This window comes from Camelus ferus, chromosome 25 (assembly GCF_009834535.1).
Source record: "Camelus ferus isolate YT-003-E chromosome 25, BCGSAC_Cfer_1.0, whole genome shotgun sequence".
In the NCBI taxonomy this organism is placed as follows: Eukaryota; Metazoa; Chordata; class Mammalia; order Artiodactyla; family Camelidae; genus Camelus; species Camelus ferus.
The window spans coordinates 34507200-34520125 of NC_045720.1; the positions used below are offsets into that span (position 1 = coordinate 34507200).

Consider the following 12926-nt stretch of genomic DNA (forward strand, 5'->3'; position numbering starts at 1 on the left):
AAAAACTTCTTTAAACAATAAAGACTATTAAGATAGGTAGCCTGAAGGGAGCTAATCCTATTCTGAAATGATCATCACTTAGTTTGGGGGTGGATTGCTGGGTGATGCCATTTCAATATGAAAGAATGCATGTGGGAAAACCTGGCGGTGGGGTATAACTAAAGGGTTTTTCAAACAAAATATTCTGAACACAAGTGGCTATAAAAGTCCAAAGTGTAAGTCAGAACCTGGAAAAGGGGCCAGATACTTGAGAGAAGTGACACACCCTAGGTGGGCAGCACTCAAAACCAGGAATGGCTGAGGTTACCCAGGGAGAATGCAGGGCAATCAGAAAACACCCAAGGACTAACTTCTTGGGAAAAGCAAGTTTAAGGGGTAGACAGAGGGAAATAAATAGCCATGAAGAAGAAAAGGCAGAAGAGTCAGAGAAAAGAGCCGAGTGAAAACGACACCACGGAAGTCAAAGGAATAAAGAATTTCAAGCAAGGAGGAGATATAAACAGTAGGATCAAGGCTGGAAAGGATCCACTGGCTTTGGCATTTGGTGACCCTTGAGAGCAGTTAGTGAGTGGGGACAGCAGAGGTCAAACTGCACTGGGTCGAAGAGCTTCAAGAAACTTGGCAGAGGAGGGGTGAGCAGGAGGTGGGGGCACAGTCAAGAGAAGTTTTCCATGAAGGATGAATAGCGTAGTTTATAGGCTATGGGAAAGGACAGGAGACAACTAATTAAAAGGGATGGAATCACTGATATGACAGAAGCAAAAGCATAAAACCCTGCCTCCGTCAAGGAGCAGCCTGAGCTCTTCCTGACTAAGTGGCCTCGACAAGGAGCACAGCTGTAGGCACGTTAAAGGTGCCAAGCAGGGACTCCCAGGGCCACAATCCCCAAGACTAACTTGCACAAGGACAGAGATGGTCAGTCTTTTTTTCTGGTCTATTCCAAACACAGGCAAGGAAGTTACTGAAAATGGAAAAGGGAGAGAGGGGACAGGGACTTAGTAGGGCAAAAGTCTAAAATAATTCCTGAAAAGAATGGAGACCACTGACTACTGGCAAGTAAAACAAAAGGAATGAGGGGCCAGCTAAGGTTGCAGGCCATGGTTTGGTAGTGGCACAAATTTACACAGTTGGAGAACTTTTTCCAACAGGACTCAGTGCCTTAGGGGTAAGAAGCATAAATTTTGGAACAGATTCAGGGTTGGGACTTTTACAGGTGAGGTGAAGGACAAAAAAGCAAAGATGCTGAAGATATTGATCAGAGTAGTTCTGACAATCGACCATAGATAGCAGGGTTCCCAAATCTGGTTTATCAGAACTCCCTGGGAAACTTATAAAACTGGATCCCAGGACCTCATCTCAGACCAAATGAATCAGTATCTCTGAGGGCATACAGACCAGTAACTGCTGCACTCAAGGTCAGTCGGGAAGGAAGGGAAGTTGGGAAAGGGCTAACAGACTAGGGGAAAACTGGTCATGAACTCAAACATCTCACTGATCACGAGGAACACGGGAGCCAGGAAGTAAGAAAGGGATACATTATTGGCAGAGAGATCTTATATGTAGAGCAATTCTACAAAAAGGCCTGCCAATGGGTACGGGTGGCTGGTGAAGAGTAAAGGTGACGATGGAGCTTGGAAAGCTAGGGGTGTCAGGTAGTTAGATAAGGGCATCTTTTGATGCGTATAGAGGAACAACCAGGAGATTGGTTAAATGAGCTGGTAAGGAGGCAGGTGTAAACGTCTAAGGAAAAGGGACTTAAAAATGATACAAATAGAGATGGTCTGGAAATCCGACCAGGGAACTGGGAAATTTTCAGTACTGCCTTCCAGCCCTGGGTAAGTTGGAAATGGGACAATGAGTAGCCTCCGATCAAGTGGAACTGGCTTCATGTCCTTTTTCCTTTCTTCTGTTTCTGTTTTTTTTTTTTGTTTTTTTTTTTTTTTTAAGGATGCTGTTATCACTGTTTCCTCTAAACTAAGGACATACAATTTAGTCCAAGTACAAAGTTTTAAAAGACATTTAATAAACAGCATACACTTTTATTAATGTGTAAAAGAGCAAAGAGAAATTACCTACAGCGATATTGATGCAGAAAATGTCAGGCTACCTAAACTGGCCATAAATTTGTAGCGTTTTGGCTTGTAAGTTAAATTTAAATAATTCATCTACTCAGTAATGACTGAGCATCTATTACAGTGACAGGCACCATCTAGGTATCAGCTACGACAAAACCAATCCCTACCCTTATGGAGAAACAGCCAACAAATAAGTCAATATACAGTATGTCAGATGTAGGTGAACTCTACAGAAAAAACTTTTAAACGGGAAATGAGAATAAGGGGACTGGAGGGAAAGGAGGGAGAGACATTGCTATTTTATAAGATGGTCAGGAAAGGATGATCACTAAGAAGGTGACATCTGAGGATAGACATGAGCGAAGTTAAAGAATGTCTCTGAAAGAAAATGTTAAAGGCCCTTGGGTGGATGTTCCCGGCACATTCAGAGAGCAGGAGGGGTGCTGGTGGAGCAGAAGTCAGCAAGGGGGAAAGTCACGTGCAGCCTTGCAGACCCCACACAGACTCTGGCACTATGTGAGACAGAAAATGGCTTAGTATTAGGGAAATTAAGCATATCACTGAAGAATACAGACATAAAATAACTTACCGCAATTTGTCTTTTATCCGTTTCTCCTCTTTTATGATGAAGATCTAAATGTATAAGTTAAGAATAATCCGATAATATTAAATACATGATAGAATCTCACCCCGTTCATCTTTTACTTAGAAAATACACAATATTAAACACTTGTTTAACTTGCAGAAATGAACAGTTCTAATATCACGTATGTTGATGAAAGGATACAAGTCAAGTATTCCAAAATGGTCACATCCCATATGTAGTCATAGTAGGAGTCCATAGCATCATGACTGAAAAACAGAGTTCAGTTACTTCCTCTTCCTCTTCCTTAAGCAGAAAAATTTCAACTTCATTTTATTTAAAAACCATTCATACCTGTTTTGTTCCTGCAGTGATTTAAAGGCTGTTTTGTAGTCAATCTCTCTGAGGAATTGACATAAAATTGCCACCTACATAAACAAAGAATTGAAAGTGGTTTCATGTAATTAATGTCAACAATGACTCTACTGGTTTAATAATTCTTATGTCAAGAATACATTAGTTAATTTGAGAGGCCTTGCAGAGCATGCTGAGTGGATCAGCTCATATTTATGGATTCCAACCAATTTTAATTGCAGAAGCCCTTACACAAGTGTCTGTCTACCCAATATTTTCTTTACTGGTGACCTAAATCATACATTTTTAGAGCTCTATTTGAATGAGAAGATGGCAAAAAGCCAGTTTAGACAACTGAAGGGAATGGAAAACTGCCAAATAAAAGTGTCAGACATTCGAGGACATACACAACCTCCAATTAAACCTTTCACAGCTGGCAAGTACAGAAGCTCGTTTTGGTAAAACGTAGGCTGCCAGTCTGCTTAACGGAGAAGACAGATCCATTTCAGTCAGGTATGTAGGTCATAATGCTGATTTTGTTTTTAAATATTAAAAAAAATTTTAATTGATAGAATTCACATACCATAATATTAATAAAATTCAGTGGTTTTTAATATATTCACAAAATGTACAACCATCACCACTATCTAATTCCAAAACATTTCATTATCCCCCTCCAAAAAAAAATTCCATACCCATTAGCGGTCAGTCTCCATTCCCCCCACCCTCCCCTCCACCCTCCAGTCTCGGGCAACCACTCATCTACATTCTGACTCTACACATCTGCCCATTCTGGACATTTTGTATGAATGAAATCATACAATACAAAGTCTTTTGTATTTGGCTTTTTTCACTCAACATAAAACTTCCAGGGCTCATCCCTGTTGTTGCATGTTATCAGCACTCCATTCCTTTTTATGGCCGAACAGTATTCCGTCGCATGGATATACCAAACTTGTTTAACCTTTCATCAGCTGATGAACATGTGGGTTGTTTCTACTTTCTGGTTATTTTGAGTAATGCTGCTATGAACATTTCACATACAAATTCCTCAGTGGACATATGTTTTCAGTTTCCTTGGCTATATACCTAGGAGTGAGACCGCTAGCTCATACGGTAATACTATGTTTTGAGGAACTGCCAAACTGTTTTCCAAAGAGGTTGCCCCATTTTATAGTCCTACCAGAAACATAGGAGGGTTCTAATCGCTCCACATCTTCACCAATGCGTGTTACTGTCTTTCAACTACAGCCAGCCTAGTGAGCGAGGTGGTGATTTACACCTTCCTAATGAGTCATGTACACATCTACTCTTAAACATAAGAAAACATACTTGGGAATGCTTTTTCTAGAAGGTTCAAAGACCAATGTTTCCTAATTCATACTTTCATTTTAATTAAAATTCTATAAACTATTTAAAAAAAATTAAAGAACATGCCAAATTCTTAAATACCATAAATTTAAGCAATTATGATACAGGAAATAAAAGCTACCTCCCAGTCCAATGCTTTATACTTAATATAAACTCTAATATACATGAAAACAGACCAACGTCATAATATTATGAACTAACCTGTGTGTGGCAATTCAGCAAAGAACAGCACTTTATCATTCGTTTTATTACCTACAAAAACAAAATTCGGATTATTTTTAAAAACTAGTCAATGTCAGTTGTAACAAACGCAGCGCTCTGAGGAAGGATGTACACATGCGTGAGGACAGGAGTTTGTGAGAACTGTTTTTCACTCAATTTGGCTGTGAATCTAAAACTGCTCTAAAAAAATAGAATTTTTTATTTAAAAATTTGGCTACTAAAAAATTTCAAATCTTATTTCAAAAGCCATTATTATAAGTTTTGAAAAATGCCATTTATTAAATTATGATACTGGTGACCCAAACCAAAGAAAAGAGCAATGCCTATAAAAAGAAATGGAACAAAATTGAGATTTAGGAGGTACGGTCATTTGAGATTTGGGCAGTAGAATCAATATGACTGGAAGGCTGAGTGATGCTGGTGGGAGGGTCAGTAAAGAAAAGAGGATGACATTCAGGGTTTGTGCTTGATTAACTCAAAGGGTTAAACAAATGACTCCCATTCTCTCTGTTTTGGTATGCAAAGAAGGTTATAAGAGGGGAGAAAGGAAGAGTATGACACTGAATCAGTTTCGGACAGGCTGGGTTTGAAGTGTTCTGGGGAAATCAAAGCACCAGTGGTCTGTGGGCCCTGGAAATACAGAGAGCAATCTGGTCCAGAGCAATCAATTCGGGAGTTACCACCACATACAAGGAAATGAATAAACTCACACAAAAAGGGGCCCAGGAAGAATACTCAAAGGTAAAGAAGAAGAAAGCAAGCCCACAAAAGCAACTTACCTGGTCTGTATAAACATCCGGGGGCACAGCCTTATTAAAGAAATCAGAGCACACAGCTCCAGCCTGGAGGTAATAGTGAAGAGCTGCCGAATACTGATTTGTCGCTTGAAGAAGGAAACAGAAGTGAGGAATTACCTATCCCAGCACACAGCCAGAAAAATGGGGCCTCTTTTGTGAAGAGTGAGGTATTATTTCATGTCTGACAAAAGCAGATTCAAGCCACGGACCTAGAGATAACACTTAGCTAGGACAACACTGAGAAAAACTGCCTTCATTACTATTTTTTAAAGGAATTCTTTCTTTTTGATTGTTTTGTCTTTTTTTTGGAGGCGGGGCGATTAGGTAATTAGGTTTTACTTGTTTATTTTTTAATGGAGGATTAAACCCAGGACCTCTTGCATGCTAAGCACGCACTCTACCACTGAGCTATAACCTCCCCCGAAAAATTCCCTTTATTTTTAAACCACTTTAAAGATGTCGTATGATAGCTTCTTTCCTTCTAAAACTGAGTAGCCAAGAATTTAGCTCAGCTCTCTCAGCAAACTTACTAGCACAGAACTTAGTATTTGGAGGTATTTATTTCCCAAATGCCCGTACTAGAAACATATCTTAATTTTCCAAGGTAATTTAGAAACAGTAAAAATCAATTCTGAATAAAGATATTAAGATCCTGATAATAAAATCTTTGGGAGACTGGGGTGAAAATGAGCATTAAAACTGTCAATTATTTGCTTCAAAAATAATCCAGGAGAGAGCGGGACAATGCAGGTGAGGGTACAGGTGAAATGAGACTGACCACAAGTTGCTGTAAAAGGCGGGTGGCAACAAACCATTACATATAAAATAAATAAGCCACAAGAGTGTATTATACAACATGGAATAGAGCCAATATTTTGCAGTAACTATTAATATAATATAGCCTTTAAAAATTGTGAATCACTATGTTGTACACCTGTAACTGCTGTAATGTTGTACGCAGGCCATATTTTGATTTTTAAAAATGAAATAAACAAAAATAAAAATGACTTAAGGCTGCTTGCAATAAGTCACTTAATTTAAAAAAAAAAAAAAGCTGGTGGCAGATACATGGGGGTTCATTATATCATTCTTATCATTTTGAACTTTCTCTTTTAAAAAATCAACTCCTAAAAAAACTGATCCAGGAATGATACCAGTCAGAACTTTTACCTAATCTGTATAGTAACAAATATTAGATATTTCATATCACATTGGAAAATCTATCACATTTAACCGGGGGTGGGGAGTCGGGGGAAGGAATTAGGACTCTATTTCCATGAACACAAATAATTATCAAGAGTGCCTAGACAGATTTTAGGACCTTTAAACAGCAGTTTTGCAAACTCAAATTTAACCTCTTTACCAACTTTTTAGATGACCATTTACTATTTTAAAAAAAAGTAGTCAACATAAAATTAAAAGCATCTAAATCAAAGACTCTACACAGAAAAATGCATATATATAATTACAGTCACTCTCAATTTTATCTAGGAAGAAGAGTTAGAGAATGTCAAAAACAAGTTTAATTAAGTACTGTAATAAAATGTGTAATATATTTATTTCTACTTCTAAAAGTGCTACAAGAATAAAACACACAGCAACCACACATCTCACTTACCAAAATAAATATCCGCCTGAATAACTAACCAGGAATGGTTGTTGGGGTTTATGCTGAGCGCATACCGAACGAGCTCCTTCACTGTGATCGCCACAGCCTCAAAGTCCACTGACTGGAGGCTAAAGGAAAGACAATAAACATCCTCTCTATCTAAGAGTCAGCTTCAAATTCCATACACACATTTATTATGGACAAAAACAAAAAGACTTAGTCAAAACTTAAGTGACCATAAATACAATGTTAACTACTACAAGGAGTAAATCTTTTAAAACTATCAAAACAACCAAATCTGAGGAAGTGTGATAAGTTAACTTTTTATAAGGAGTTGAAAACAATCTGATTTTTGCTTCCTTTTCCCCCCAAAATGCCAAAGAAGGTACACTAGGCCACTCTAAAAAAAGTATCTTTAAATATTTTACAAAATAAAGCATATAAAGTGGCATGATGACACCCTATCACTAACTTTTTATACACAGTTTACAGACAAGAAAATGAAAGGGGCAGACTCATAAACATTCCCCACATGATTTTTATGTTAGCCACAAAAACAAGGGCTCAGATATTAACAATACTGCTATGTGGCCTTAAATCCATCTTGCGGCTTTTTATAAAAGTAACTAACTGCTCTGGGTTAGATGATCCACTGGCCCTCACAGGCTGGGGGCTAGATGTGGCAAGTGTATCTCACTTCAGCGCATTTAGTAGCAGTAAAGAATCCAAAAAAGGGTAGGGAATGGGGCCAGTGCTCTGAGCTCGGTTAAACCTGGAAGTCTTGAGACACGGAATGAGGAGGCAGAACTAAAAGGCTAAGAGCGAGGCCAACACCCATGAAACAGGTTGACAGCTCCTACCTCCCGGAAGCAGTGAGACCCACTGGTAGAGAACATACACTCTGGATTCAGAAACACGTGAGGTTCAAGTCCTGGCTCTATCATTTACAAGGTGAACTTGGACAAAGTACTTCTGTTGCCCTGAGGTAAGATTTTGCTGTAACTCACCACTGCTCCCAGCATAGTGGAAAAGGACTGTGGTGCTATTAGCAAACACCCAACTCTTTACTAACAGCTCATTTGTTTACATCTATTTAAATGAGATAAACTGGTTTATGATTATATCTTCTAGTAATTTTAAAAATGTTGAAGTCTAAGAATTCGATCTACATATCAAACTGTCAATTTTAAAACAGTAAACTTAATCCATACCATTCTCACAGTATTCTTGGGAGTCAATAAAGACTCGCTCAAAAACTGACTGTACTTCAATTAAAAAAAAAAAAAGGTTTCTTGCTTGAGAGAAATACTTTCTCTGGTCAAACATGCAGTCATATTTTATTTTCTCTGGGTTAATTTACATTAAAGTAATTTTATCACGAAGATATAGTTAAACCCTACTATGTGGCCACCCTTACTCCAAACACCTAGCTTAGAAAGTGTATTATTTAATCCTCAGGATTCTGAGGTAGATACTACTCTTATGCCCATTTTGCAGATGAGAAAACTGGCACGGAAAGCAGCTAACCCAAGGTCATATACCTGGTAAGCGGAGAGGCTGGGACTCAAACCCTGTGAGTCTGGCTCAGAGCCTCTATGGTAAACCATTCTTTTGCCTCATTTATAAATACACACTGAAAAAAATCAATCACCAGTTTACAGTCTAAACTTAGGCCAAAAATCTAACACCAAAGAGGTGTTATAACCATCAATTAAAAAGGCAAAATGACCTCTGATTCTCGGGTTGCTATCTATATACCAATTTTATGTAAAAATCTGCGGTTATTTCCTGCAGGAAGCAAAGTGCTCCTTTGGGAAGAAGGCTCAGTAAGTGGAGGAGAGGGTGGCTCACCCACTTCTGACCCTCCAAACCCCTGTCTCAGTGTCCAGTCTCTTAAGACTGAGATGGAGGCAAGTAACTCTCATTCTGCTGCCTGCTTACATATCTACTAGAATCTTTCCTTCGTCAAAGATGCCACTAAGAGCAATAAAATAAGACCTAGACCCTTCAGGCACAAAGAAGATGACTGGTGGGGGAAGGGAGAAAAGAAAAAGTAATATTTATGAGGAAACAACAGATTCTCCTGAATGAGAAGTTGTTATGTTTGGAAAGAGAAAAATGTAAACGACTTCTTCCAGAAAAGGAACAATTTTCTTCTCCCTAAAAAAAAAAAATTCCCTCACCATCCTTACATTCTCAGGTAATGAAAGTAAGAGGGAAGAGTTCTTAAAGTAACTTAATAACTTCTTCAGGCAACTAGAAAGGGCTGGGACCCACCAATAATCACAGTGCTAGAAAAACCCGGTAAAACTCATCTCTCATGAGCCTCAGCCTTCTAATTCTACCACTGACAACGAATCAGGACCACTTGGAGATGGCACGGTTTGGCTTAAGGCTAGGATAACTAGCTCTTACTTAGAGTTACGCCTTACCCACAATTTTTAGGAAAATCACTGCTGTAACAGAGAAACACAAAGCTGGCTGGAGAGTCCTAACAGAACTTTTAATCAGATTATTCAGGGACATTTCTATCAGTCAGGAAGGCTTCTAAACACAGAAACAATTCAACAGGCTGTAAGCTACAATACTTCTTACTTGGGGATGGAGGATGGCCAAATAGAAATGTGTTCAGCTGTAATATCATTCACAATGTCCTCCTTTAGGGGAAAAAAAAAACAGTGTGATTTAAAAGGAAATTTCTTTCAAAGATTTTTTTAAATGAAATTATGAAATACTGACCCGAACATTGTGAAGTTTCACAAAGAGTGACAAAATAATAGTCAAAACCAATGGTTCCTATGAGGAAGAAAACAGAGAAGCCTTAAATATTATATATATTTTAATCTTTCTCCTATCAACTTCAAGGATACAAAGTATTTTCTTTCGAAAGATTCTTACCCTTTTAAAAGTTACCATCATCTTTAGTTCAGAGCACACTAAAGATCAACTTTATTTTCAATCTCATGAAAGAAATCACAACACACAATTTACACAAAAATGACCATATTTAGGTGTCTGGCTTATAGTGTTCAAGTCCTCAAATGCCTTTTAAAATTGAGTAAATAGATCTCTTTCCATATAGTCCTTCCAGCTACCTCTAAAAATAATTGACTTTTTATTCTTCAAAATATCATTTATAGAATGGAATCTAGGTCATGTCCAGTAAGTAAGTATGACGTTAATCCTATCAGCAAAAAGCAAAGCTCGGTCTCACATCTAGCCCTGTTAGGAAGACTTCTTTACAATTAAGGAAAAACAAAAACAAAAACCTGTCCTATTCACTAAAACATTGTAAGGTAAATGCAAAATAAACTTCTCCATTTAGACTATCCCATCCTCAAAGAAGAAAAAAAAAATCACTGAACATGAAAAGCACATTAACAAATTAGTTAAATAATCATCATTTAAGCACTCAGTATTTTTAGTCATACTCTACTGAAATCAGCAATAGTAATTAAATCAACTTTTAATAAAACTTACCCGTAATTTTTTGATAAAAGAAAGCAGTTCGCTCCTACAAAAAAACCACAAAATTTTTGTATATATATTTAATATCAGAAATTAAAAATAAAATCAAAAAAGTAAATTACAGGTGAAAGTTTACACCTAACTTTCCAGTTTCGCCTGTATAAAAGAGTGTAACGTTTCATCGTACTAACCTAATAAAATTTCTTTCCTGTTTTAATCACATGTGACTTCTTCAGTACTATCTAACTACGGACATTGTTTTTGAATTCAGGTTGATTATTTTAAATGATTAACAGGCAGTCTCTTAAAGCAACACACATACAAACTATTTCCAAAGGTGGCCACACCAGACAAGTCCGTCAGGGGTCGGCATCAGAGAATTCTTACACGGTCCATCTTTACGATATGCAAGGATAATGGCAGATAATGTTCTTGAAACAGTACAAATAGTATAAATAACTAAAAAAAACCCAAACTGATGGAAACATACCGATACATTATACCTAACGTAGACTCCCTTTGCTTTATTAAACTAACTCTGCCATCATTTCCTCGTTTGTGTTGACTGGACACACTACAGATTTGAACAATAACTTCCCAAAGGTCTTTGGCAGTCCGTCTACTTTCTTTAGGGCCTGGAAGTTCTTTGCATGTAGCTGCTAAAAGCTGTCCAAGCTGTAACATGAAAAACAAACAGAAAATACACAAAAGATAATCTGTAATGTCATACAGGCTATTTGTATAATTAAGGCACATTTGAAGAAAGATGGATAATTGCCCATATAGCCAAAGCACAGTTATTTTATGCTGTGCCTTCATCTAGCCACTGAGGAATTTAGAGCTCACCGTCTACTGACAGATCTGAATCAGATCTGGGAAGAGGACCCTCTGGTTCTACCACATTATAAATCGCCTTGTTTCTGAACAATTATATTTTAAAGAGGGCAAAAACAAGTATAGTCTAATGAGAACAAAACTGAGACAGTGCAAAGAGGTATGCAATTTATTAACTGAAAAAAAAATTGCTAAATAAATACACACAGTATGGTCCCCACTTAAAACAAACTAACAAACAAAAAAAAAAAACCACCTCATGGAACATACACACTACAGTGTTAACTGTAAAAGCCCAGAGATGAGATTAAAATAGTGCTTAAATTTCACTCACAAACACATACTTTACTTTTTAAAATTTTTAATGAAAAAATGAGCAAAAACATGGACGCTGAAGTTGGCAGAATAAAGGAACAAGACTTAGCGCTACTTCTAAAAAACCAGTAGTAACTGGGGATGCAGCTCCTGCTGATGCAAGGAGGCCAGAGTTAAGGAAGGGAAGATTACTGAGAGTGACTGACCTGAAGGAAGGCAGCCTTCAGGACCAAAGGTGTAGGAACCCAGAAATACCGAGTAGAAGGGCTGAGAGCAAAAGGCAGGCCCAAAATGCAGAGAAAGAAACAGGCTTATATGCCAAATCCAGCATTTCTTTCCCTCTATAATTTCAAAGCAAGAGAGGGCCCCTCTATTGTTTGCTCTTAGTAAATCTTACACATCATTTCTCTTTAGAGGGTGAAGTAGCAAAGATAATTCATGTCCATCAAGAAATTCCAGTTCCCTGACTGGACCTAGAAAATGTTCATAATGGGGTTCCAATGCTTAAGGTGGCTTCTATAAGAAGGAGGCAGGATTTTGACAAAGGTGAAAACAGTGGTCTTTCCCCCAATTTTTTTGGAATAAAAAATTCAAACATAGAAAAATTGAAAGACCAGTTTAATAAATACCTGTTTACTTGACTTCCTGTGAATACTCTGCCATACTTGCTTTATGTATCTATCTACACTGACAGTTTGTTAAACTATGTGAAAGTAGTTGCAGGCCCATCTCACCTCTAAATACTTCAATATGTATCTTTAAGGACAAGGACGTCTTCTTATGTAATCACAACTTCAGGATCACGCCTAAGAAAATTTACAAGAATTCTGGTGCTTCCTAAAACTAGTGCAAATGATGTCAAAACCCCTAGCTTGCTGTGTGAACAGAAATCAAGGGTCCACAGTCTAGCAGAACATTCCATCCTGTGTACCTACTGCACACACTTTTCTCTGAGAACCAGCATCACAGTACAGGCAGGTTATGCACTGCTTTGATCTCAACTTCATTTCCTGTTGTCCGGGATCATGCTGAAGGCCACTACCTTAAGCAAGTTACATTTAAGTAAAAGGAAGAGTCTTCAGAGGTATGAGGCCCCAAGTCAATTGAATTCTACATTCTTGAGCATCTCCTGTGTGCTGGTATCAAGCAAAGCACTAAGAATATAAAAATTAACTGTCCTCAAGAAGCTCACTGTTTTATGAGGAAGACAGACAGGTGAACAAGTAACTCACTGCACAGTATAAACACAACAAAGGAAGCATGTCCACAGCACAAAAGTAACAAGAGGAGCAAGGCTG

At 37.8% G+C, this 12926-nt stretch overlaps 1 protein-coding gene across 2 annotated transcripts in view; it reads right to left on the reverse strand.

The window, feature by feature from the left end:
• Window positions 1–12926, reverse strand: part of INTS8 (integrator complex subunit 8) — a 52430-nt gene that overhangs the window by 12889 nt on the left and 26615 nt on the right. For both annotated transcript variants that reach the window (XM_032467903.1, XM_032467902.1), the window contains exons 17-26: window positions 10970–11154; window positions 10492–10525; window positions 9751–9807; window positions 9607–9668; window positions 7021–7139; window positions 5385–5488; window positions 4585–4635; window positions 3013–3086; window positions 2863–2927; window positions 2665–2708 (exon numbers count right to left, since the gene is read on the reverse strand). In XM_032467903.1, the coding sequence (XP_032323794.1) occupies window positions 2665–2708; window positions 2863–2927; window positions 3013–3086; window positions 4585–4635; window positions 5385–5488; window positions 7021–7139; window positions 9607–9668; window positions 9751–9807; window positions 10492–10525; window positions 10970–11154 (795 nt within the window). The remainder of the gene's footprint in view (window positions 1–2664; window positions 2709–2862; window positions 2928–3012; window positions 3087–4584; window positions 4636–5384; window positions 5489–7020; window positions 7140–9606; window positions 9669–9750; window positions 9808–10491; window positions 10526–10969; window positions 11155–12926) is intronic.